This window comes from Lepisosteus platostomus, chromosome 22 (genome assembly GCF_059453375.1).
Source record: "Lepisosteus platostomus isolate fLepPlt1 chromosome 22, fLepPlt1.hap1, whole genome shotgun sequence".
NCBI classification, from domain to species: Eukaryota; Metazoa; Chordata; class Actinopteri; order Semionotiformes; family Lepisosteidae; genus Lepisosteus; species Lepisosteus platostomus.
Genome location: NC_142632.1, coordinates 9272699 through 9300263, shown reverse-complemented (window position 1 = coordinate 9300263; position 27565 = coordinate 9272699). Strand labels below are relative to the sequence as shown.

At 46.9% G+C, this 27565-nt stretch overlaps 1 protein-coding gene and 1 long non-coding RNA gene across 4 annotated transcripts in view; one reads left to right on the top strand and one right to left on the bottom strand.

The window, feature by feature from the left end:
* The window catches only part of LOC148643398 (uncharacterized), a 227296-nt gene that overhangs the window by 114104 nt on the left and 85627 nt on the right, over positions 1 to 27565 (bottom strand). The window lies entirely within an intron of this gene.
* On the top strand, positions 3488 to 27565 carry wscd1a (WSC domain sialate O sulfotransferase 1a). Its single transcript, XM_088615594.1, has 9 exons — positions 3488 to 3989; positions 17621 to 18338; positions 18465 to 18579; positions 21097 to 21281; positions 23162 to 23283; positions 24477 to 24651; positions 25000 to 25164; positions 25617 to 25817; positions 26819 to 27565. Exons 2-9 carry the CDS (start codon positions 17939 to 17941, stop codon positions 27169 to 27171), a joined length of 1716 nt encoding a protein of 571 aa, XP_088471720.1. The 5' UTR covers positions 3488 to 3989; positions 17621 to 17938; the 3' UTR covers positions 27172 to 27565.

Below are 27565 nucleotides of genomic sequence, written 5' to 3'. Positions count from 1 at the left end.
GCCATGCATCTTAACCTTGTAAGATTGAAAACCATTCATTACCATTCACACTCATTACTCTCCTACTCAATACAAACAAAAGTACATTAGCAGCCACGCAGCCCTTTTAGCAGGTAGGTACTAAAAGAGTTATGACAGTGTTGCAGTGCAGAGGGAGGGAAATGCCACAGCACTTAGAGCCTGCTCTCTGTGCCTGGCCGAAACAGGCCTGCTTGGTCGAACAAGCACACCGAAAACATACAAAGCAAACATTCAGCAGAGGGCTTGTTTCCAGTCTCCGTTCGGTGGGCTTTGGCAACACTGTTGTTTTCACAGACTTCACTGCCCAAGCGCTGGTGTACAGGGCAGCCTCTGCACAGCCGAATGGATCCCAGCTGAATTTCAAACCCTGCCTCCGTTTTTTTTTTAAAGCTTGGTAAGTGATACGTGAAGACATTTATCAGAATATATACAGTATATGTCTAAATGTTGACTCCTCTATTTTGGGTAGAACAGGACTTGTTGATATTGCATAGTAGCAATGCTGGCAATGCAGGAAAATTATAAATGATGTTGTGGATGCAAGCACATGATCATGCATGTGAATGTGTATGCATACGTGTATAAATTTACACATGATTAACTGGGCATTATACACAGATGTAATTGCCATGGAGGGATGCTGTGTGCTGCTATGTGGGTTTCCTGTTTGAGTGTGCATTAATGACACATTGCAACCAGGCGACATGAGACTGAGAGGGAAACACTGAAATCTTCTCTGCTACACAGATCAAAACCAAACGACAAAACAAGACAAGAAAAAAAATATTTAAATCTAGCTGGACAAGCAAATGGGTTATTTTTTCTGCATGTCTTTTGTTGCATCAAACAGCCGCTTTTCGGATGTTTAATTGGTGAAAAACTAAGGTATCAGATCTTTTTCTCTTGCCCACTTCAATGTTGAGTTCTCACCAGCACTTTCGGCGGTCAGAATGTGAGGTCTGTGTGCTCTAATGTATGAATTTCATTGTTTTTAACCTGCACTGGAGAAATACATCACAAGTTAAACAGCCTTTATCAGTGCAGCATTAGTTTTGGGATGGGAAAAGAGATCACTTGACATACATCATATAGTATTCTTATGCCTTCCTCACTGACTAAAGACCAAGCAGTCCAGGATGAGACAAAAGCAAATACTGACAAAGGAAAAAACTAAGGATGCCACTTTCTTTAAACGCGATATGATTAAAGAGGAGAAAAAAAAACAGCGTGAAAGGATTTAAAGGAAATCATTTCAAAAGTTACTGTTGGCAGACCTCTCCCAGTGCCTTGAAAAACCCTGAACCTACCGGCACCCATACACCTTCCCAACTCATTTCCGTGCAATCTGTCCCACGCGACGTGTGTCAGGAAACATTAGCGCAGAACACAGAGCGCTGGCGGCCCCAGCTGTGGCTTCAGGACTGAGAACAGAGCGTGGTCACGGGCCTACTCCTGCTCCTCTTGGAACGCACTACGCCGGTCCCCTCTGTCTCTCACGCCTGACAGTGACTAACTGCACCCTCCTGCTGAAGCTGTCCATATATTCCTTTTTTTTCCTGTTTAAAAGCCTTTACAAAAACGCCCATAAAGGATGCGCTCTAACGCCCGTAAGTATTTTTATTAAAACAACAGTCGTGTGAGAGCCTTTTCCATCCTCGTTACAACCTCCTCAAGGCTCTTTAAGAACACAGAAAAGTCAATTGACCTACGAGGTGCAGCTCTAAAGCACCATGAAATAAGAATAAAAGCCCACACTATTAATTCCTCTGATGTTTTCAACAGTCAAATGTTATAGCCTGCTTAAACGATCAGAAGTCGAATGCTTTATCTGTGCTTTTCCAGACCTAAATCCTTCCATGCAGCAGAACCCTGTGATTTGCCACTTTGCCGCTGATATTACACAAATTCTCTACGCCATAAACAGTGAAGAGGTCTGCGGAATGAATGCCTGGGCTACATTCGCAGTACAAAGCTTTCATTTCTAGCTGTTTGTGCCACAGACTTACATCATCATTCCCCATACATTTGACACAACTGCAGTTGCCTCAGGTACAGATAAAATGTATATACTGTACGCATCAGTATTAAAGAAAATGTGTCTCATAGCAACCCTGATCCAGCCCACAACATGCTGTACTGTACAGTACACAGCGAAGAAGTTATAAAAGTTGTGTTTTTATTTATTCTCCTGGAAACAGCAAAGAATCGCACATCCTGTGTTTGGCACAATGTTCATTAAAATCAGCTCACGCCAAGCCATCTTAGAAACAGGACTATTTCCTCATTAAAGATCCACTTGTAAAAATGAAGGCAGTGATTGGAGTTGTGCTGCCCATGCCTGACACTGCATGGCAATGTGGCCAAGCTGATGAGTGAGGAAGCCCTGTGACGCCTGCAGGCCTAGGGCTGGCCGTGCTGAATGAACGAGACCCACATCACACAACTGCAAGGCTGTGTCACAGTGCCAAGCGACCCCCTCAGCCTCTCAGCTGCAGCTCAGATTAGCACTGCCTGACCAGGTGCCCGGCGTGGCTCTGACTGCTGTACGACTTCCAGCAAGTCCAGTTGGAACGCCAGCTGGGAAAGCCTATCTCTGCCCTTACGGGCTCGTGTCTATGACGGAATCCGTATATGTCCTTGCATTTCATTCGCTCACTGTGTACCTTTAATCGAGTAGGGGGCCCAGAATGAAGGCACAGCATGCAAACGAAACTGCAGGCTGCCGAGGGATTTGACATCAGGGAGCTGAACAAAGGTCCAGCTACAGGAAGAACCCTTTGCTGGTTAAATTTCTGATTTCCCTTGTCGTTCCCTGGTACTGAAAATAAGTTGCACGTTTTAATTCAGCTATGCAGCAGCCATTTAGCTTTTTAATGTACCTGCCTGCTTGGAAGACAGCTGCTTTCTGCCATAGCAAGCAAAATTACTGGAATTGTTTTTTAAAAAATTACATTAATCCTGTATTTTTGATAATAGAGGTTGTTTAAACAAAATGGGGTTTTCCTATTTGCAGTGCATCCTGTAAACACATTTACATACAGGATTTTATATTGCGGGAGTGCTGCCTCTATGGCCGGTGGTTACTTGAGTGAGATGTGATTAGTGATGGCGAGCACTATGAGAAGGTTTGCAGGAAATTGAAAACAAAATGCCTGGCGGACCGTCTGACTGGTGGACGTGTTCACTTTCCAGAAGCCCAGTCTCTACGTGTCTTTACCCGAACGTGTTTCTCTTAAACGTGTTGACCGTCTGCAATGAGTCAGAAATCCGGTGTGCTGCACATCAATTCAACTGCGTGGCGGATTATCACGGGCAATATCGGGGGAAAAAAAACTATTTCGTCATTATTTTAGCTTTCTGAGTGCACACAGCGGAAACACCTGTCTGGATCATAAAAGTAATACTCACAACGACGCTGTCATGCACAACATTATGTGGATTGTAATGATTTCCTATGTGCTGGCTAGGATCTGACAGTCCTAGTGAATGTGGAGTGGCATTAGGAGGGTTTCCTTCAGCACACGTCCCGGGGCAGGTGCTAGCGGGGTGATCAGGGAGGGGTGCGCCCAGCACCCAAGGGGACGGCGGACCCCGAGCGCTCCACGCTCTCCTGCGCACTGAGCATGTGCAGACGCCGCCGCTCGCCGAGCTAAAAGCGGCCGGGACTGACTGACTGCGGGAGAAGCGTGGGGCTGCCGAGGCAGGAGGAGACGGGCGAGGGTCTGGATGTGGGGATTAGCGCCGCTCGAGTCGCTGCACGGCGACGAGAAGGAGGAGGATGAAAGCGTATTAGTGACACAGGGGTAGAGAGGGGGGAGAGGCGGAGAGAAAGCGGACCTGCTGCGGGGAAGGTACCCAGCCCAAGCGAGAGCCCGTGCGCTCGAAGCTGGATCCCTGTCGGGGAAAGTTATAGAGCCTGGCACAGAGTAGAGCTTGTGGTGACTATTTCCCTCATGCCTCGCTGTAAGGTAAGCAGCCCAGCACGTCCTTCCTGCCGTTTCCACATTCTAGACGTTACGCTTCTCGGTGACCGTTTTCCGCATCAAGTACTTCGCGAAATCGCAGGCACACAACCAGGCGCCGAGCCGAACAAGTGGAGCCCGTCGCGACGCGATACGATGCTCCACCTGACGTGACTTGAGTTGTTGTGGTCACCTTCTTTTTTTATTTTAAATTCGGTTCCAGCGTCGAATGTCCACGAAGTTTCCACCCCGCTGAGTCGCCGGCTACAGCGCTGCCCGGGCGGGATGGGATACTGGTTTCGGGCTGGGGAGCCTGGAGAGAGCTAGGCGGTCTACTGTACCTACCCTTCTCCCTTTCTGAAATCGCGAAAGAGTTCTCACCGGGTCGCTGCTGGCATTTCACGCGTGTCAGGGGAAAAAAAAAAAAAAAAAGACACCGACACCCTTGCCCGGTGCCGATGTCCCGAAGCAAGGCGTACGCGTATCCGAGCCGGAACCGGGTGCAGACGGGGCGCCCAACCCCTCCAAACTCCGGGTGAGGAGCCGGGGTACCGAGCGCGGCGCAGGGCTGCAAGCGCAGAGGCAGCAACACATGGGCTCTCAATGACGGTGTGCAAGCGGCTCGGAAGTTTAGGAAAACGGGGTTGTAAAGGGACCCCTCCAGTGATGATACTGGGCACTACGTGGGGAAAAAAACCCATCTTCTGCGCTACAATAATCACGGTTATTCCTGATCACTCGCTACGTGGGGTGTTGATGTAAAACCATCGATTTTACAACACGCCGGTCTGTATGTTAAACTCATGACTGCTATGACTGGAAAGCTGTAAAGGTGTTGCTGCAAATGGTCGTTTACCGGTGAACAGAATCGCCCAAAGTGTCGGATAGCAAACAAAGCACCGAGTTGATTTGAAAACTCTTTAAAAAAAAATGTAAGTTCTTTAAAAAAAAACTCAAATTGCTGTTTTTGAGAGAACGATTCGTTATAGGTGAGACTGTAAGATGTTTTTTTGTCCAAAAGAGACAAAATTCCTCTATCGGTGCCCCTGCGCCGTTATTTGAGATTGATTTCGACGTCGCTACGGTGGAGTAAAGCGCATTGATCCTGCAGCGATCGGCGGCCCTCGCTGCACCTCACAGCAGTGCGCAGGGAGTGCAAATCCCTGATCACCGCGACCACTCCAAAGCACCGGGACCGTGAAAATCGTTGCTGTACTGTTTTCATAGGAATTACGTTCAGCACCTTTAACTTCTTCAACACGTTTAAATTCCTCGTCGCTTCTCAAAACGGGCACGGATATGTAGCTGAAGAGGTGCTCAAGCCGTTTCAGACAGCGACGGGTCAGTAATTATACTTTCATCGGCTGCTTGAAGACCAAGAACAGGCAAAACCCTGCCGGATTACATACCGACCCGTACAAGTCGGTAGACTGGGCACGTACCGTGCTGTTACTACTGTACACCAACACTATATCACTGTGTGACTATACCACACGGTCCGTTCTTATTTAAGGATTTGCAGATCGTAATAGCGAAGAGGGAGGCGATGCTGAACAGATGGGTTTTGCTACTTGTTCCGCGTAAAGTACGCCAGGAGAGAATACTTCTTTGAAATGCGCTCAGTCTTCTGCAAGAGTAAACGGATGAACAGCAGCGCTGTGGGAGTAACACGAGAGAAGTCGGTCTGCAGCTCCGTGAAGAGTTCCCCGGGCGTGGGAACCGCGACCAGCAGGCTGCTATCGGCTCCCTTCACTCGGAGCGCTACCGATAGACGCAGCTGAGCGGTCCATGCGGGCTGGCAACACCGAACTGCAGGTCCAGTGGGCTGATTCGGATACACATCTGCCCATCCCTTTGCGGTTTCTTCTGTAGAGATTTTCTGGTAAAAAGTTAGCGGTTTGGATTTTCTGGGGAAAAAACAGGTACTCGTGCGCGAAATCGCCTATTACGATGTAAAAAAAAAAAACCCGCTTCAAGTTAATAGCGGTTGCGTGTGCCTGCGCTTTCCTCTTTCTCTCGATGTAGCAACGTTTCTGAAAAGAGTAAAAGTTAATGTAACAGCAAACATATCGCCAGGGTCTGTATCACGCGTCACCACGCTGGTAACAAAACCGTGTACTGGGTAGGGAGGTGGAGGTGATTTTATACTGTCACATAGCCATGGGTAGGCAGACAAGTTTTCCTTTAATATGATCTGAAAAGCAAGATCTTAACTGTGCCTTAACAGCGCACTCCCCTTTAGCTACTGTATCATATTATACTAAATTACAGTAGTTTTAAAACTACCGGGGGAAAGAGCAGCTTGGAGAGTTAAAAGAGAAAGATGCAGCATTCTACCAACTGTTGTTCTGGAAGGCATGCAGCAGCTCCACGCTTCCGATCGCCGTGAAGCTGAAATTTCTAATGGCGTTTCGCCTCAGACGAGACCAGCTGGTCCGATCTGTTACATAGAGTTGTCACCCACAGCTCCTGGACGAGCTGGTGTCTTCTGGATTTTATCCCAACCCCAGTCGTCAACTAAACAAGCGAATTATTTCTCAGAGATGTATAGGACCTTTCTTCACACTCGTTAACTCAGAATATGCACTTCACTGACAGTACAGTGGTTAGAGGTATTCCAGTATAGGCGCTGTACACATCCAGGGTCTGGGGGGAGCCAGAGCCTATCCTGGCAAGCAATGGGCGCAAGTCGGGGTACACCCCAAGGAGCAGAGAGACACAGACACCCCCGCACACCAGGGCCCGCTTCCCCAGAAGCCAATGAACCTACTAGTGTGTCTCTGGACTGTGGGAGGAAACTGCAGCACCCACAAACGCTGGGAGAACATGCAAGCTCCACACAGACAGTACCCCGAGGTCCGGAACTGAACCCAGGGCTCCAGTGCTAATGCCAATGCTAACCCCTGCGCCACTGTGCCGTCTATAGTAATACAGTTAATTAAATTATTAACGGAGAGGATACGGGGCCCTCCAGGAACCCCCTTGCTCAGGTTTGTACGTCTGAAAGCCTGCTGGGGTCTGACTAGCCGTGCCACAGGGCCAGGGGAAGGAACGACAGCCGAAACATGAAAGCTGAAGGCAGCTGACTCGATACAGTACCCAATATCCAGTACTCCATATCCACCCTGAGAAGCCGGCTGTATTACAGATGATAGAGAAGCTCAACAATGAAGCACTCAGAAGACTCCCAGACAAGACTAGCATGAGAGAGCTCAAAGATTTGAAGCAGCTTTTTTTTGCCGGTATTGGACTTTTTTTTTATGCTGTTAGCAATGGATCCATTATTATTATTTTTAACTGGATTCAGGGTAAAACAAAAGCTTATTTTAAGCAGTAGAGCACGTTTGAGACAGCAGATGCAACCCAGTGACCCCAGAATGCATTTCTCAGTAATGAGGGACTCGAAGTGCACCTCATCCCTTAACGCACACTGGAGAGGTGATAAAGCATAAATTCAGTACATTACCAAAACGGAATGAAAATGCACTGGGAGCTGCTGTCTAAATGGGGAAATCAGGTGACAAGTGTTTACAGTGTCACTCCATTACTCACAGTGGCTGAAATGGGCCAGCAAGCAATCGCAAGCAATCCAACCCCTGTATGAATGCGACACATACAATGAAAATAAACAGGGGCTGTCAAAATGTTGAAATGCGATGCCTTGTGCACACGGGGCGCCCAGGGAGACCTCACCAACAAAACAACTTTTGACTGCCTTAATGTTGACACTGGGGAGGAAATCACAAACAAAGCCGCGAGGTGCAAACATCAAACATTTCAGGTGACGCAGCCTCTCCGTCTCAGAGAGGACGGAAGGAACAGCTGCTGAATGTTACACAGGGTCTCCGATGTAACTGAACGCAGAGCTCTGTGATGCCTGGGAACTGGAGCATCTTCCTCTGGCTCCAGCAAATATTAGTCATCATCCATGACCACATCCATCATGTGGACCCCAGCACAGAACAATCAACAGCGACAGAAACAAAACCTGCCCTCTGCACTAAAAACAACACGTCAACATTTTGTTTACTGCAGATGGAGGATAAAAAAAGTTCCAAACATCTGTCACACCTGGAATCTCTTCAGCGCCTGCCAAATTGAATACCGCTTCGAAATGGTCATATCCCATATTTGGGCTGGAAGCCGATATTTCCGTTTCCTGCCACATCTGTTTTCTTGCTGTTCTGGAAGACATAAGGGAGCCAGTGGCCTCCTGGTGTCCCACACCTAAGCTGCTCGCTCCCTCTGTGCCCACAAGACGGGCGGAACCAGGAGTCCGAGCGCCAGCCAGCCCAGCCTCTCCGAGCTGGAACTCCCTGCGTCTTTCGGCGCGCCCCTCGAACAGCCCACCCGCCAGCAAGTCAGGGGCGTAGCGTGACCCTCTGGCCAGAGAGAAGAGCCAGGAGACAGGCCATTGTGCAGTATTCTCTCGTTCGTAACTGTACAAGTCTGGTTCAGGCACTGTCCCTCACAGAGCAGTTATCACGCTAGGCATGAACCCCAGGCATCATCTATTCACACTCAAGGAGAAAGGAGATATTTTAAGAAGGATCCAGAACTGCAGGGCTGGGTGTACAGCTCATTTCAGGGTTCAGTTACTATAATGGGAAGAGAACCCAATTCCCAAATGAGTTTCCTCACGGTTTCCCAACAGCGGTGACATGCACATACTGTATACACGGATTCTGTCCCCAGTCAGAGACGCTGCATGACGTATGATTCATAGTCACAGCTTCTTCCACCAGGCGTTTCTTTTACCTTCGCTCTCCTCTCATTTGAACAGAATAATCAGGAATAATCAAGTCTTTTCAGATTCTGCTTTTTAAACTGATGAGCAGGTATGGGGCTCTGACGTGACTTGAAACACGTCTGCCCTGGTCCAGAAGACGAGTTCTGTATCTCTGCGGATCCTGTTAATAAGGTATTCACATCAGGAGGCTCCGACGCTGGGGCCCTCCCCTGGACACCGTCTGGGGTCCTGGAGAGCTGGAGCTGTAATTAAGCAGGGACCGCAGCTACATTGTCTGGACCACCTGAGTGGTCCCTGACCCTCTTGAGACAGACGCGTTTCTCCCCGACATTGCCATTCTGGATTCATCTGAGGCAAGAAGCAATAATCTCTCCCATTAATAATTGAGTGGCCTGAGCCCCTGTTACATCCAGTTCGCTTGTTCCTTTTGGTGTTCGTGTTTTTATTCAATTTTCTGAGCTGCAAGCGCCGGACTGCATCCACAGCAGAAATCAGATCCCAGCTGGCTCCGTGGCTGGGCCATGAGCACCATGTTACCGGCGCATTATGAATTAAATCGACTGTCGAGCATTTTTACCGGTGCTAAGTGTGCCCGGGACCTTCAGTTTTCCAGTGGTAGTTACAAGATACATTTACTGTGTTTTGACACGGCTTGTAGCATTTACCACACCTCCCTATGCTTTTACCATATTTTTACTATGTTCACTGTGTTTTCCTACAGTTGGCTGTATTATACTATAAAGTATATGGAACGTAGCAAGTACATACTGTTGCTAGCAAAGCAGGCCTCTGATTTAGTATATCTTTTAGTAGTCACGGTAATTAAAATTTCAGACAATTTCCATTGTCTTATTATTACTCTTTTCATATTTTTCAGCCAGCATCTTGTCTGGCAGTGTGCCCCAGTATGGTAAAGGTCTAGGTCCTTTGTCCTGAACTGATTATGCCAGTGTTCTGATAAGGCACTAATGAGACGCATCGTAAAAGTCGAGTTGCAACACTTATCCGCAATCAAAGTTAACATCCAATTTGAATGACGGGGCAAAAAACACAAAGGCACACTTTTCCTTGCCTGGTCTCAAAGGCAATAACAAGAGCTTAGGGGTTGAGGCACACAATGCTGTGTACAGCTACAGGTAACCTGGAGAGGATTCGATAGGAGCCGGCGTTCACATATCATTCACTCCAAGGCATTCCTGCAGCATGAGTTAAAGGCAGGGCTTTGGTTGCAGCCATTCAAGGCTATCTGGTGCGTGGATTAATTTGCCTATCATCTGAGGACAGGGCTGCGTTGTCAGTTTACTGTGAGCTGCTGACATCTTCGGCAGCACTGGGGCTGGTGGGAGGGGGCTGTGATTCGTGGAAGAAGAGCTGGCGTCTGTCACACTCTTCAGCGGAAGCAGGGAGAATAGAGGGGCACAGAGCCCCAGGGCAGCTGAAACAATGTGACAATCAATCCTGCTGCAGCAGTTTTGCTTGCCATCCCTGTAGTCTCCCTCTCCCCAAATTATTTTTCACTGATGGGGCAGTAATAGGATATCTCGAATAGAAGAAGGATAACTGGACTATACTTCTCGTTTTTCGGTCTTATTAATTTGAGTTCTTCAGCTTCAGAGGCTCTATGCAGTCCTACATTTATTTGCAACCAGCAATGTACTTTCAAGTTAAAGGCACACATTTAATCTTTGGTTTTAATGTCTTTTAGCAGAAAGGCTTACTGTGCAATGCTCCAGCGATTTCTGCACCCTTTGCATCTATTGACGTTGAACGGTACAAACACTGCATAAAGTCATTGCTTTTTAATGGCAGCACGGTAATCCGCTCTGTGCTTTAAAAAGGGACCAGCAGAGGCAGTAGAAAGGAGAGGCAGTGTCTGACACGGACGTATTGATATACAATAACAACAACCAAATCGGTAACTGCAGATTAATTTCCTGCAAACTGCATGCAAAACAGGCTGTGGTTATGTCGGCAGATCCCGGGGACCGGAATGCTGCCTCCCCTGGGCTCCTTGCTCTCAAGCTCAGTGCAGCGGCCTTTTCTACACACTTCCATTTTATTTTAGTGGTCAATAAAACATTGTCCAGAGGCCGGCATTTGTGATCATTTTCAGCAGGCATTTATCGACCCGGTTTTAGTTATAGTGGCTTGTTTATGGTCTGGCTATAAATCTGCGAATGTAAATGTGCCTAAAGCAACACAAAGTATAAATAACTACAGACAGTCAATTTCCTAACAAAATTTTAATGCAGCGCTTAATATATGTCCTCCTCACCCTCCTCTTAAGAAATTGGCCAGTCCTTGGTTTCTCTCGGTATAGTCTGTGAAACTTCATTGGATCAGGCAAGGGGCTGCTTTAAACTAGGAGCACATTTATGATACCAGTTCAATTTGCAATATCTGTTTTTAACACCTGGCAGTACACGTTGCTTGCTGAGCTATATGGATGTTCTGGGGAGAGATACTTTGCCCATATCACTTAAGTTATTAAAAATAAGATTTTCAGTATATCAATTTTCCTTTTTCTTGCTGTATTTTTTATGATTGCTCCGAGCTGATCTCTGCCATAAAGAACTTTGCTTGGTTGCTAATTAGACTCCACGTGCAAGGAAAACCCTTGATACAGCAGAATGATTTTTTACAGCAGAATTTCCTTGTTCAACAAACAGTGCAGGCATATTAAGGGGTACCTTATGAAAGGCTTCTAGGGTCAAATCCACCGGTGTTTGGCAAAAACAACAAAACAGAAAGAAAAGCGAATATCAGGTGAACATCTGAAGCTTTTTTTAATCCGAGACCTTTTCTGGAGAATAGAGCAAATCCCTCCAAAATGCCCACAAAGTACAGACTCCTTTTTTCACACTGCTACCAAAATGCAGCATTGCTTATTGCCTTGGGCTACTTGTCTGTTGGAATGGCTGAGGAGCGCAAACTGCAGCTCTTTAAGCTCAGGCTAACACTGCGCAGCACACGGAGAAATAAAGAGAGCTTATTCAGTTCTTATTGAGCTCAACCTCATCTGTGGCCTGCAGCAGGCATTGTATGTCTTCCTGGAGTCCTGAGAATGATTCTGCATGTCTTTGTGGAATTTGCAACTGTTTTTCTTCTTGCAGTTCTCTTTAAATCTGTTTTTTTGTAGACTGTAGATGCAATATCTCACCCAGCATTCAGTGAACTGCGGTCAAACACGCTCTATTGATCATGTCTACCCTGTAGTGTCTTTCTGTGCTCAGTTGGGACTAATGTGTTATCAAAGAACTCCGTTACAGTTTTGAGTGTCCCACTGTGCATTTCTCACAAACATACATATGCCAACTATGGGTCCCAATATAATATCAGAATAATAATGATAATTTGAATAAAATTAAACAGAACCATTTTCTGAGTTGAACTTGACAGTGCACATATTTCAAATTAATTAGAAGAAGCAGACAGAATCAAACAAAATATAAAATATTGTGAAATGTTGCAAAAAGACAAATTCTAGTAAAAAAGAAGGGAAGAGGAAAGATTTGTGGCTGCTTAAATAGATCACGACTATCCTAATCGTGACTGATCCCTGTGAGTGAATCATAGTGGATATGTAACCTTGCAAAAACAAAGTTTTTAATGCAGTACAGCACAGTATAATAAATGTAAAATACAGCACTGCAGTGGTGCACTTGATTCAACATAACTGGTATTTAATCAACATGAAATGAAGAAGAGCAATAAACAAACAGATATATTTAGAGGATGACTGCTGGATATGCCAACTTGCTTGACTACAAAACTGTGCTGCTCACTCCCTGCGATCCGATACACAGCCGAGCTGTTAAATGTTCCAAGAATGATATCCTGTCTGTGTCTGAAAATCACTGGATTCTATGCTTCGGATTCCATTTTTTCAGTAGTGAAAAAAGGCCAAAATGCTGGGATTACATTCCCTAATCTCATGCCTTCTCTGCTTCACAGAAACACAGATATCGCTGTTGGGAAAAGCAGCAACAGAACAGACCCAGGTGTGCTTTGAATGGGCTGAGTGTGTGTGTTCGTAATGCTTATGTGCCGAAAGGATCCAAGTGCTGGGGGATAGCAGGCGGTACACACAAGCTGTCATTTCGTTTTACACACTTCTGACACAGTTTAATGCAGCCTAAGTGACAACCTGTGCACCACCTCTCAGGCCAGTTCCAAGTCAAATATTAAATGATCTTTAATGTGAATACAAACCGGATTTATCACTTTTAATATGGCCTGAAGGCAACTAAAGATGTTTAAATACACAGCATGGCGGTAACACACCAGGCATGTTTCTGTCTCGGTGGGAAGACGAGACCAGGCAGCTGCTGATCTTCATGAAGCGGAGCAGGGAAAGTCTCCAGAGAAAAGAAACTTCCTTGAAGGGGGTAACAGACATGCAAAGGGAAGGAAAATGACAGGATCATCGCCAGCACAGGGAAGGCTTTTGGCAGCACTGACCAGGTGGAGCTGCTTCCCCAAGTCCAGGGAGCCTCATGCACAAAGGCCGGATGTTAACCACAGACGCAACAGGCTCACCTGCCACACTGCATCTCCACTCCCGTCACAGACCGCCAAAGCAAAAACAGCATGCTGGGAAAAAATCATGCAACCACAGGGGCAAATGTCCTTGATTTACATTTACTCCTTCTGGGTGAGGGAGCTATCCTCTTCCTGCAGCAGGAGGGCACTGTGACACTCCTGAGCACAGATGACTCTCCAAATGAGCTGAACGCCTGAACAACTTGCAGGCACTGCTGCCTCCCCAGCCCTCTCCAGCTCTATAACAGGTCTCATACTTGTATCTGAAGACAGGTATTGAAACAGCTGTTGTATCTCATCTGTACCAATTGCAATACCCCTCCCCTCCGATTTGGTAGGCATTTGGAAGATGGGAGCACTTGGAAAAAACTCACAAAAAAACATGGATGGGGAGCATGCAGATTCCACATGGAAGGTGCCTCGATTTGGATTCAAACTCAGGATCAGTGAGGACCAGTGCCAATCACCACATTCCCACGCCTTCTTAAATGCATTCCAAACAAACACTTTGATGGGAATGGCACTTCTGTTTCCAGAAGCCTACTTGTTTACCTTGTGACAGATATTCTTCTAAGCCCACGAGGAGCTTTACCTGAGAGAAGATGAGACAGTTCAGCCTCGTGGTCTTTCAGCTGCTCAGCTATAGGAAGAGTGCCTTTGCTCTTGATCTTTGTGACATGCTACAGGCTCTCTGCTGGCAGCGCTTTACAGGTGGGGGCAAAGAGGAGGCAGTTTAGAAAGGAAATTCTATTACCATCCAGAACAACAAACACTGCAACGTGTTGATACAACCATGATTGTGTCTGGCGTGTGATGTGCTGCTTCCACTGATAAGGAAAGTAGCCTGCTGCAGCAAAGGCTCAGACAGTATCTGTCAGACGTACACACACGGCATCACGGTGCTGCTTCTGCAGGATGCCAGCATGATGTGGAAGTATAAAAATGCGTTCACTCAGTTCTAGTCTAAATGCATCCGATAGTCAAATTCATTCCACTGCAAGACTGTTCTGACAACTTCTTCCAAGTGTAAATGCAGCAGACGAACAGCCTGCAAAACAGACTCGCAGCTGACAAGCCTTAACGAGTGGAGAGCTGTAAATGAAGCAGAGCAAGTCGAAGCACTGACTGCATTCCTCAGCAATTTGCTTCTTATTTTCTACAGTGTGCACAAGGATGCTAATTAATTCAGGGCCTTTTGTGTGAATCCAGGCCCCTAGCCAAGCGGGCTGAGACTGAGAGGCGAGAGGTTACTGTGACAAAAGAACTGTTTAGTTAGAGAAGTAGTCATGCCAGCATTCTTCAGTGCCGCTTTTAACAATATGACAGTTGATACTTCACCAGGAAACCAATTATCCGACTGGGAGCTAAGTCATTCCTTGGTCTTTTTTCAAAAATTCAACCAGAGCTATTTTCAACCACTTACAAAGCCCTCAGTGTCAGGTGAATCATAAATGACTTTTAACAAAACGTCAAATCTCAAACTGCATCACTAACAAGGCTGTGTTTGTATGTACAGTATGTGTATATCAAGACGGCACATGTCTAACAGGTACACGGTGCTCAAGCAATCTACAATCCAAAGTTTTTTCAACTTAAGTGTAATACTAAAGCAACTTTTATAGGATCTTAGGGAGAAGAAAAACCTACAAAACTAAAAATCTTGAAATGAAACTTTCAGCATGCACAGACTCTAAAGCAGTTTTCAATCCACTGTTGTTCTTCTTGCACTGTTCTCTCCCAGCATAAAAAGAAGTTGTTAATAGCTTTCCTGCCTCTGCTTCTCCATACTGTTATTACCTTTCTCTGAAACTCATTAATTCATGGCTAACTGCTTTTTAAAGTTGACCCTAAAGCATCAGGTAGAGATTAAAAGGGCTGGAGAAAAGCTCTCAGGGGTCAATTTTGCAATCTGCTTGATGTTTTGGAAGGAGACCAAAAAAAATGCCTTCATTCCCATTCCCTCCCCAACAGAGCTGCCAGACAGGAGCAGGAGAAAGGTCACTCTGCTCCCAACACCTCACAGCGGTGTGGGGTCCCCCTGGCCCGGTCACAAATTTCACAGCCACTTAAAAAGACGGGTTCATCAGATAATACATCAAGATGCGATGATAATTGTTTCACTTGGCTTATGGACTGGATGCACAAAAAACTGGCAAGTCCGTCTAAGTACTGCAGTTCCACCGGTGCCACACTGACGGAGAGCCCCTCTCTGGCAATTCCAAAATGCAAGGAGCCTGGCATCTCTGGAGCCTGGCCAACCACAATGCTATTTAGAAGGAGTTGCTAGGAGCCATGGGGGTGGAGGACGAAACAAACTGTTTTGGAGTGAGATACCACTGCGAGGGTTAATGAAGGGTAGGGACTGGTCACTTTTGGATTTTACTGTGTTGGGGGCAAAAATATTTCTTTGTAAAGGAAAAACCAAGCAAAGGAATTCACACTCATTCACAGGTCAACTTGTGAATGCCTGGCTGGTTTGCCCCACTTGGATCTCTGCCCGTTTAATTTCCATAACAAAGTCTATACTGCCAGTTTGTGTAAATGAACAATAATAATGATGGCCTTTATTTTACAGCTCACCTTGCATGGTGCCGCGACTCAAGAGATAATTCCGTTACTCTCTATACATAAAGAGTGCCTTCAGCAGAGCACACAGCCAACATGGCAGCGAGATGCACAAGACCACTGGCAACATGCACGCCAGGACTCAAATCAAAAAATAACTTGGGTTTAATGAAGCAGAAAGAGTTGGGTTAACTGCATCAGGAAATGACACATTTGTGGTTTTAAGAGCCTTCATAGAGTTTAAAACTGGCACTTCATGCAGAGTCAAATGCAAAACGCCCAGCAGGACTTGTGCAGTTCCAAGACGGGAAGAGAAAATGTTAGATTTGTACAGCTTCATTTTTAAAATGCATAATATCTACAGTTTATGAGTCTTGCTGTTTTATTAGCAAACTGGTAGTCTGATGCTTTCTGCTTCCATTTCAAGGTGTCAGCCTTATCTTTATCAATCTGGTAAAACAAACAAGGTAATATAAATAAATGATGGGGATGATTAGATACACCGTGTTGCCAGGGAACAGAGATTCTTGCATTTTACGTGTTGTTCATAACGAGAAGCAGTACAAAAGGCAAAATGGGTTTTATAACTAAAGCAGACAACTACAAGATGTGATAACACATGGAACACAATGTTCTTTTACAGCAGTATTGCACTGCAGACGTATTTTTGTCTATATTAATATCTCTGTTAAACTGTGCACAACCTTTTCCCAAAACAAACCCAGAAGTACTCGACAGTTGGGGAAAAATGTATGATGTTTAGAGGCTGTAGGCCACAGCTCTGCTCCTCTGTAAACAGCTGCAAGGTACGTTGGGTGACTCTTCTATCTCACCACAATGCCAGTTTAAAGAAATTATCAGTTGCCTGGCTTTTAAAATGCAGCTGCAGAAACAGTGAAAGGACTCACCACACACCTGGGCCTGATGTATGGAATACTTATTGTTTTCTTTTGGAAGCGGAAGGCAACTTTGGAATAAAGAAGGACACAGTGTTCCTCCACTGTGGGGCTCATTACAGAGAAGCAAGGTAGCTCACTCTGGCCCAGCTGGGGAGGACATGAGCTGCTGTAATTGAGATGTCTGCCTTCAGCACACACTGTGTGCCTCTGTGCTCGGCCTCCTTGCCTCCTCCTTTTTTCAATACAGGAAGAAAGAACCACCTGCTGGCAGGAACTGTCCAGTTTCCATATCGGATTCTAAACAAAACATTCCGAACGATCTCAAAAAGACACGAGAAATAAACTGCGCTCCAGAATAACCTCTTTAAATTAAGGAATAACTGCGATGTTAATAATTAATCATTAATGATAGAATTAGATTACTGGGTGACAGGTCTGTCAAATAATACTCATAATACTCATACCCATAATGTAATTATTACAGCATAGCACATGTACATACTACTTACTTTTTAAGTACCTATGTATTCGGAGACGTAAAAAGACACATACAAAATGTAAATTATACAGAAGTGATATAGGGTGTGCTGCAATAACATTGGTCATTCTTTAAAGACTCAAAACAGTAATAAATCTGAGGTGAATACAGGACAGCAGCAGGTTGTAGTCCTGTATCAGACAAGGATATGAAAAGGGAAAGTTTTAGAAGATTCCTGATGGAGAAATCCGAATCCTGGTTCATAATTTCAATGCGTTTTTTCAAAACGCCACTAAACCAAAAGGCAAAGAGATGTTCAGGTCCCTCAAGCTGTAAAAAAAACACAAGTCTTGAAGCTGGAAGCGTTGCAGTGGAATCTGACTGGCCTCTGTTTATACCTCAGGGTTACAGATCCGCCCCCACGACAGCCTGCTCACACAACTTGTGCCGTGGGAATCTGGCCGGGATCCATGGAGCCGCAGCACCTTCTGCCCTTTAACGCCACATCCTGACGAGCCTCTCTCCTGCCTGAGGAGCGTCTGCAGACCAGACCTGCTCCCGTGCTCCTCCGGGCTACTGGGGAAGGACCAGCTTATTCTGCCGTCAGACACGTAAAGAGCAAGAGAGCTCCAGGATGAGAGGCCACGCGGCACAGCTGGGGATGCTTCAGTAGAGGCGTTTCTTCTTTTCTCCAGAGGGGGGCGGCGGCGCACAGCGAGGAATGGCCAAACCCTTCTACAGACTGCAGAGGTTTCTTCGGCGGACACAGTTCCTCTTCCTCTTCCTGGGCGCTGCCTACATCATGGCCGGGAGCGTCCTGCTGCTGCAGCGCTCCGGCGTCGCCGTTCCGCTGGCTCCGCGGGGCGCCGCCAGCTTCCCGCCGCTGCCCTCGCTCCCCACGCTGCCCGGCCGCGAGCCGCAGGGCCCCCGCGAGGCCCCGGGCGGCGCGGGCGCGAGAGGGCACCCCGAGGGCCCGGCGAGGCAGAGGAACGGGCCGCGCTGGCTGATGTCCCGCAACCTGGAGATCCGCCACCTGAGGAGGCGCTGGTTCCACAGCCTCATGACGGAGCAGGAGCCCAGGGCCGAGCGCGGGCCCATCAGGAAGAAAGTCAGACACAAAGGTTAGTTTCTCCCTAGCGCCTTAAACCCGAGCTGTTTCGCATGCTTCTCAAAGGTGTCCGCCAGGGCGTGTTCTAGTTCTTGTTCCCAGTAATATTCCTTTTTTTTCTTTTCCCCACAATGATCAGGCACATATGTTGGCTGCTTCTTGGACGACTCCAAGGAACGAGCTTTGAAAGGGACCGTGTTTTACGATTTCCGGAAAATGACAAGCACCATGTGTCAGGATGCCTGTTCGGAAAGGTAAACCACCTAGATCGCTAGATTGGATAAAGATGCAGGCTCAAGAGACAGACAGACTGATCTGTGCATAAGTTGTGCTAGACGTGACTTGAATTCAGAATTAGGGAATCACTTCTTAGGAAGAGTACAGTCTTTGTTTGTGGAATGCCAGCTGGCAAAGTAAGGCTGGAAATGGGAGAACAGCCAATTACTGCAGAGCAGGACAGTGGACTCTCCAGGCTCTGAGGGCAGAGATCCTGGGGACTGTATGGTGAAGGAGGAGCAACAATGCAGCCAGTTCCTGTCTGAATGCTTGCAGTTCCATTCACTGACCGACAAGAAGCAAGGTGTGTGTTATATTCACTCAGAGGTCAAGTCTAGTGCTCTACACTAACTAGACAAATAAACAGAGTATTTTTTTGTCTGACAGCATTATTAAACAGTAATACGGTATGTGCTTAAAAAATAGTAGATCTTGAAGGTTCAGCCTTTGAACATCTTGACCACAGCCAATGTTTAAGGTTTGGAGAGGAGACATTCAGTTCACTTCATATTTTTCTGATAGAGTCAAGCAAAAACTCAGTGTGTTAGCCACCACAATATAGCTTGGAAATGTTCCTGGCCTATTGTCTGCAAAGCTTGAGCCATGATATCAGTGCACTGAGGACTTTTTGCAATATCCCTGTTGATTCCTTGCATCCTGCTTCCAAACCCTGGGGTTAGGACTAAATCAAAACCTTGACCCACCAGCTAGTCGAACAAATGTCTGATCTGCTGGAGATCTGTTTGTATTGCCAAAGAAAAAGTATCAGGTATTAAAAAAAATGGAAAAGATGCACAAAAAAAGCATCCTGCAGGTTGGGAAATGGGATGGGACGCTTTCTCTTCATTCCCTTAATTTATAATTGATTATAAATGGCCATTACTCTGGTGGAGAGCTTCGCTCAATGGGAAAACATTAATGTTTGAACAAAAAAAGGCATTTCAGAGTCTGGCCAGCCACTGTGTCCTGTCCCTGCCAGTTTTCATCTCTGCTTTGAGAGAGGCCGGTGTCCCTGGCCACAGCAGCACCACGCATCAGGCCTGCTGGTAGCAGCTGAAGGGCAAGATATAATTGTCCGCCTCCCATTTCTTAAAAGTAAAGATCCACTAAGAGCTCCAATTCTGTGCATGCCACCTAGCGAAGCAATTAATATAAAAAATTAATGAGGAGCAGACTCAAGACTCTGGGAAGGTTGCCATGGTAGCGTATAGAGGTTAGGTTCATCCCACTCAAGTTGGATGGGAGAAACAATTTGCAGAGGTGCAGTGGGGTTGAAATCTACCCTTTTAAGGCTGGAAGATGTGTGCTTCCTCCAGGAAACACAGTCATACTGTGCTTGTTTAATGGCACAGATGTGATAAATGTGGGTTCAGCAATACAGCACAGGAAAAACCAACAGGTCTTTTCAAACAGAGTAAAAAAGAGTAAAACTACCAGATAAAAAGAGGGAAGGGGTAGTGCAAGGGTGATGATGATTATTATTTTTAAAAACTATAGAAATGAGGATTTACTAGTACACTAGTAGCACTAATGCACTGTCAGAAACTTCAGAGAAGTCAGACAGGTTCTTCATGCCAGTGAGATGATGCAGAACAAAGCCACATAACAGCTGGGCGATTCTGTTAAGTAGTCAAGGGAGGTGAGCTGGTTTTGTATGGTGAGCTGAGCAGAGCCAGCGACCCAGGCGTGGTGTGGGCCAGATGTTATCCTCTGGCGCTTTGTCAGTCAAACCTTTGTCAAACCTGAAGACATAGGTCTCTCAAGGGCAGAGAGCGCTCTCAGTGGAGAGTGCAGATCAGTGGACCTTTTCAGCACACAAAGAGCGCAGAAAATTGATTGGAAAATGCTGTAGATGATGTTCAATTTCATTTCAAACTCCAAAGCCAAGATTTGCTGGCAGACCTTTCTTGTTTGCCAGAGGCTTTCTTTTGTTTCCCAGTGGAATCCTGTCACTGGGAACTCGGGGTTTGCAATTTGTGATTAGCACATAGGTCAAAGTTTTGATTTAACCCAGGCTAAGGAGACTTTCATTCTTCCCTGACACCTTCTATTTAGAAAAGTGTATATATATTAAAGATATAAAAAACTCTCTGCACAGAAAAGATATGTCTTTTTTTTCCCCCTCACAGAACCTTTATCTGTGTGAGTATCCGATATCAATGAAGTCTGTGTAACAGAAAGGACACACAGACTCTATCAGCACACAGTGACAGCAGCCAGAGGCCTTATCAGTGCTGGCTTCTTGATCTTAGGAGACTAGGGCTTCATCATCTCTTGTATTTTTCTCCTTCTTACATCACTGCCTTATTACACCAGAGTGGGAAATTGGAATGGAAAATACTACATTTATTTCACGCCACAGAGTTGGTAAAAAATGAAGAACTATAGAAAATGGAATTTCCAGGAAGCAGGATCTAGACAGACTTAAGTAGAAACAATTTCACAAAAGTGATGTTGCGTCACGTCTGCCCTGGCTGTTGTCTGCTTCCCCGCAGTGGGTACCTGTTCGCGGGGCTGGAGTACGGCGCCGAGTGTTACTGCGGCAACCGCATCACCAGCCCCAGTACCAGGGATGAGGAGTGCAACCTGGACTGCAAGGGGGAGAAGGGCTCCGTGTGTGGAGGGGTGGGCAGGCTGTCTGTCTATAAGGTGGAGGATCTGCATCCTGGAGCAAAGAAATGTGAGTGTAGAACCTGGTCCTGGCAAAACCTGAGAGGTGGGCAGCCGAGCTGTGCATCTCTCTTGCTCCAGTATAAAACACCTTGAAAACCACCCTGTCTATCTACAGAACTACGACTGTCTGACCTGCCTCCTGCACCACTGTTTTGTGTTGGACCTCTGTTCCCTGTTTATACAGGATAAGAAAGATCGTGCTCACTGTACACAGTAACGTATCGAATTGCATTTACACAGGGCACATTTTTACCAAGGGCCTTCAGAATCTGCTCCTGAAATGAGCGTTACTGTCTTTCTTCTTGTCAGCATGCCGTCCTATAATCAGAAAGCAGGTATCCAGCTGATGCTCATGGCAAAGTGGAGACCAGGCATGACTGCCCTCCCCCCGGAAGGGAAGCCAGACCCTGACAGGGAAAGGGGAAATTCTTTAGGGTGGCCAACAGGTTTTTGTTTTGGAGATGGGAGCGTCCCACAGAAACCCAGGTGAACCCCTGAAGATCCTTCAGACTCACCACAGGACAGACGCCTGAGACTGGAACTGAACACTGAGATCCCTGAGCTGTGACACAGCAGCGCTAAATGCCAGGCCACCATGCTGCCTCCTTCCCCATTTTAGATCTCACAGGGCTTTCCCTGCCAAAGCCACAAACTCCCAAAGAAGCAAACCACAGGGCTGGTGGGCTGACAGGTAGCTGAGAGCATCTTGTCCAGCTCAAACCCACGCAGTCATACTGGTCACAGCCTGCTAATGACAAAGCCCAGACTCCATCAGGTGATCTCTGAATGGTATATCTTATCCTGTGGTCGAAATAAGGCCATCAGAATCTCTCTACCTCATCTATCGTTATAGCATTTTGGCTAGCGCCATCTGCATAGAATACACTTTACACCTGTTTCTACTTGAAGCCTTGTAAAAAAATAATCTGACAATAGCAAGCACCGTGAACACCTAAGAGCAAGGTCAACAGTAATACTATTTATAAATCTACAACAGTGAGCTAGTAAGGCTACCAAAATTAAGCACTCAAGTGTTTCATTACAATTAAACTGCACTGTACCCAGCTTATTCAGTGGTGTACAGTGCTTTATTGTATGCAATTGCAGTGGTTAAGAGCTGTGTTACTTTAAAGCACAAAGTTCACACACTAAGAGTACTGTGTGAACAGACAGGCTTCAGCACCCTGGGAAATTACTCATGAGGACAAACGAAAGGAATACAAAACTCCTCTCTCCCAGTTCCAAAGACAAAACCACTAAACAGGGAGCAGTATGAGATATAACAGTATCCATGCAAAACTAAGTACTAAGTTGCATAAAGCTAAATGATGCTGCTTTACAAGAATATCAGAGGCTCAAACCAAATACTCTGCCAGCTCTGTCTTTACGATAGAGGGTAAATCTGCTCATTCCACTATGTGACAAATATCCTGTTTATTAAATCAGCAGCTCAATTAAAATATGTCCTTAGAAGGAAGTCTTGGAAAAGGTCCTGCTGACTTGCAAGCTGGCATTAACCTAAAGGCTTAATTAAAGATGTAAATAAACAATAATTGATTAGCTAATTAATGAAGTGTTTGTGCTGCTAGACTATTTTTGAAACCCCACTTAAAAGACTGACAGGAAGATCCTTGTGCCAACAGATGAAAACAATTTTTAATCAACTAAATTGATGCGAGGGGGATATAACGAGATCCACCTCAGAGCCTACCGACCCGCCGACTAAAAAATGACAAGCAGGAGCCTGTGCACAAAGTCCCCGTTCCCACTGTGCCCAGGCAGCTCAGTTTGTGCAGAACCGGTCTCTTTCGCTTGGCTCGCGGGTTTCCTTTCACCCGTCGGGCCGAGCCCGTGCTGACGCTGGCCTGTCCCTCTCGCCGGCTCCAGACAGGAACGTGCGGTACCGGGGCTGCTTCCACGGGCCGGACAACACGAGCGCCGCCTTCCTCGTCCACTCCGTCCAGCCCAACCTGACGGCGCAGTCCTGCATCGAAGTCTGCACGGACAAGGTAAACCCAGGGCTGCCTGCCCCCTCTCGGCCCTCCCTCTCCCATCTCCCACTGCCTGGAGGAGATCCCTGCTCCCTCGCCTGCTCCACGCAGGCAGATTACCACTGATTGCTCTGCCTGGCCGTGACAGTGTTCAGTAATAGCTCGCTCGGCACAGCCCTGATGAGGATTTGATTTTTCAGTCGCTGAAAACAATCTTGCTGTTTCAACTTTAATGCTCTTATTACAAGAATCAATAGCTCCTGTAATCAATCTTTCAGGCCAATGCACCAGTCTATATGAACCATAATCACTGTCCCTTTTCTGTGAGCGGTATTGTTTTTTACATGCTTCTCTTGTGAAATTATTTTCTTTTTTATTAAACTGAGCAAGAACTAGCTTCAATAAACAGACGCGTTTGGCTTTAATAGGAGATTGAAACCCGCAGTTTAAGCCCCTGTTTTAACTTCCGTTAAAATTCCGTTTTGAAAAAACCTTAATGCGTTTTAGCATCAATAAAAGGCTGCATCTCTGGGATAATGATGACTTATGGTTTTCAATTTTACACACACACATAAATAATCTAGCATTGTGCAATTGATTCTACTATATATTTGGGAGAAGTATATATATAACCGAATTTATATTATTCAAACTCAATCCTCAGGCAGAAGAAAGAGCTGCTCGAACTGAAATAGTTAAGAGCTGGTTTGAGTGCTGGTCCTGCCAGCCTGCAGATGACTTCAGCAGAGTCAGAAGCAATGCAAGTCAGGTTCTAACAGCCTATTTGTATGTCTGGGACAAGGCCCCGAGACTGACAGCTTTTCTGAAGATGAGAAATGCATCTGCATAGTTTCCACCTGTGAGCCTGCCTGCAGAAATGTTTTCGTTTTTTAAACTTTAATGACCCATTTACAGATTCTGTTTTACGAATGTGTGACGCACGGAAGAAGTTAAAATAGAAAGTCTGGGGTTTTAAAGCACAGAGAGGGGGGAAAAGATGTACTGTATATGGGATTTTATTACGTTGCAGGCCAACAAAAACTTCGTATTTTCCATTCTTCTTCTTTTCTTGGTGCTGTTTGTAGGCTAAATACTGAAAAGAAACTGGAGACCTTTAAAAAGCCTGGGACAGCTTTTACTGCCTTATGCCTCATACTGTACCTACAGAACAGACAAAAGGACTGCGCTCTCTGCTTGTGTCCCGCCAACAGGAGCTCCCCTTGGCTGTGTTCCGGAGACCAGACTGTTTCTGCGGCTACGCCTCCGCCCACTTCACTCTCCACCACCCGGCGGGGGAGTGGCGGTGTGCGCGGGAGACCAACAGCACCAACACCACGGCCCCGGGCCCGCGGGACCACTACGCTGTGTATCAGACGCCGGTACAAGGTGAGGCCCGAGAATCCCCCCTGGGCTGTGACCATGTCCCCTGACATCAGGAGCAAGCGTCGAGTGCTTCGAGTGCAGGAATACTACATTCAGATGTATTTCAATTAAACCCCCGATGCATTGAAATAAGCAGCCTGTATAGCTTTGATAAAACACCAAGCTCAACATGGAATAGACACAAACACATCTATAGCTGGCAGTGCAGCTAAATAATAGCACCTGTCACCCAACGTACCGTAAAATGAATAACCATTAATTAATCTTTTATCAAGCTAGCTGATACAGTCACAAGCCAGAAATAGTGAGCTTTTAGCAATTTGACAACATCTGCGCAACTGTACCCCTCAGACACCCGATGCACAGAGAGGAAGTTCCTGCCGGAGAAGTCTAGCAGCCTGGTGGCCCTGTCCAGTTTCCCTGGCGCTGGAAACACCTGGGTGCGGCACCTGATCGAGCTGGCTACCGGCTACTACACTGGCAGCTACTACTTTGATGGCACCCTCTACAACAAAGGTGAGAACTGGCCCTTGGTCCCTGTCCTGGACAGCAAACAGACTGGCCTGCTTCTGTTATAAAATGTCAAACGCCGTCTTCACTGCTGCTGCGGTTTCAGTGTCTTTCCTTGGAAAAAACATTCCGCAGCCAGTTCTATTTTAGGCTTTCTTTGCAGTCCAAATACAACAGGCTGCGCACTAGAAGTTTTCGCTCCTACACTAGTAACGCTGCAGTAGAAATCACATGAAAAGGGGGAAAAAATTGCAGCTTTCCATGTCAATTCAGAACTGGAAATGAAGTGCCTCTGGAAGCCCCTTGCCCCCTTATTGGATTTGATCGCGCTGTTGGAGCTGGGCTGGCGACAGGCGCTGGTGAATTTTCCAGGAAGACAGCTGCAGTGGGATCTTAAGCCCTGCGCGCTGGCGACTTCGCGCCGCGTTGCGTAACGCGATTGTGTGTCCCGCGGCTAGGCTTCAAGGGCGAGAAGGATTACTGGAAGAGTGGGCGGACCATCTGCGTGAAGACCCACGAGAGCGGCAAGAGGGAGATCGAGATGTACGACTCCGCCATCCTGCTGATCCGGAACCCCTACCGCTCGCTCGTGGCCGAGTTCAACCGCAAGTGTGCCGGGCACCTGGGCTACGCTTCAGAGCAGCACTGGAAGAGCAAAGGTAGTGTGTGTGCGTGCGTGCATGTGTGTGTGTGTGTGTGTGTGTGCGTGTGTGCGTGTGTGTGCGTGTGTGCGTGTGTGCGTGTGTGTGCGTGTGTGCGCGTGTGTGCGCGTGTGCGCGTGCATGTGTGTGTGTGTGCGTGTGCGTGTGTGCGTGCGTGCATGTGTGTGCGTGCATGTGTGTGCGTGCATGTGTGCGCGTGCGTGCATGTGTGCGTGCGTGTGCGTGTGTGCGTGCGTGCATGCGTGCGCGTGTGTGCGTGTGTGCATGTGTGCGCGTGTGCACGCTCTCCTATGCTTCAAGAGGAAAACAAGGTGACAATTTAAAGAAAAAAAACAGCTCACATTCATTCTAAACTAGGCTCCGCGGTACACACGGGCTTGCGTGAGCTGGCACCTCATCTCCCAAGACTTGACTCAATACCAAAAACTTTGGATGACTTTAAACATTGCAGCGCAGCAGACAGAACTGGAGCACATCAGAATAAGAAACAGGGAGGGAGAGGACTGTAAGGCACAGCTTGTGACAGTGGGAGATTATTTAATATGTAGATGGTGCTTAAATTTGTAGGAAACTGCCGAGATACTAGTAGTAGTTGCAGTTTCCATTTCTTTTCAATGTTTTAGTAGAAAAAGCAGTGGACGAACAGCTTGTTTCTTTCCTGCAATATTTAACAAAGTCAAGTACAGTACAACTAATCCTTTCAGAATCAGGGTTCGCAGACCAGTGCGGGTATCAGGGTTCGCAGACCAGTGCGGGTATCAGGGTTCACAGACCAGTGCGGGTATCAGGGTTCGCAGACCAGTGCGGGTATCAGGGTTCGCAGACCAGTGCGGGTATCGGGGTTCGCAGACCAGTGCGGGTATCAGGGTTCACAGACCAGTGCCGGTATCAGGGTTTGCAGACCAGTGCTGGTATCAGGGTTCGCAGATCAGTCGCTGGGGAGGAATCAGTGGGAACTGTCGCCCGGAAGCATCCTCACCCTGCCTCCTCTCTCCCAGAGTGGCCGGAGTTCGTGGGGAGCTACGCCTCCTGGTGGGCCTCCCACGTGTTGGACTGGCTAAAGTTCGGGCGGCGAGTCCTGGTGGTGCATTACGAGGAGCTGAAGAGGGCGCTGTTCCCCCAGCTGCGGCTCATCATGGACTTCGTCAACGTCTCCGTGACAGACGAGCGCCTGCTCTGCGTGGAGAGCAACCAGGACGGCAACTTCAAGCGCTCCGGCGCCCGGCAGAAGGCGTTCGATCCCTTCACCGCGGACATGAAGCAGCTGATCGACGGCTACATAAAGACCGTGGACGAGGCACTCCGGCTCTATAACTTCACCGGCCTGCCGCAGGAGTACGTGCCCAGATGATGACGGAGAGGCGTGGCAGATTGAAATCCACACTCAGAGCACTGCTCCAGGGCGGCGGGGGCAAACCCTACCAGCAGACCGAAGGCAACACCAGCAGGAGCCCAGCTTCTGCAGGTGTACAAGGGCACAACACAAGACCAAGGCAACAGCACAGGAGCTGCAGTACATGTGGCTCGCGACATTTGCAGAGCCGCTGCATAAAAACCGTTCTCAGTTATTCTCAGAAGTTATTTTTAATGTTATTGTTTTTTAAACTTTAATACATTTTTGTTTTTTCAATAGTTCTCGGGGTGCCAAAACTCACTTGTCCTTTTCAAAATGTAGCATTCAGTGTCGCCTAATGGAATTTCTATGAAACCCGACTTCGACGATTTATAAAAAGAGTATAAATAAA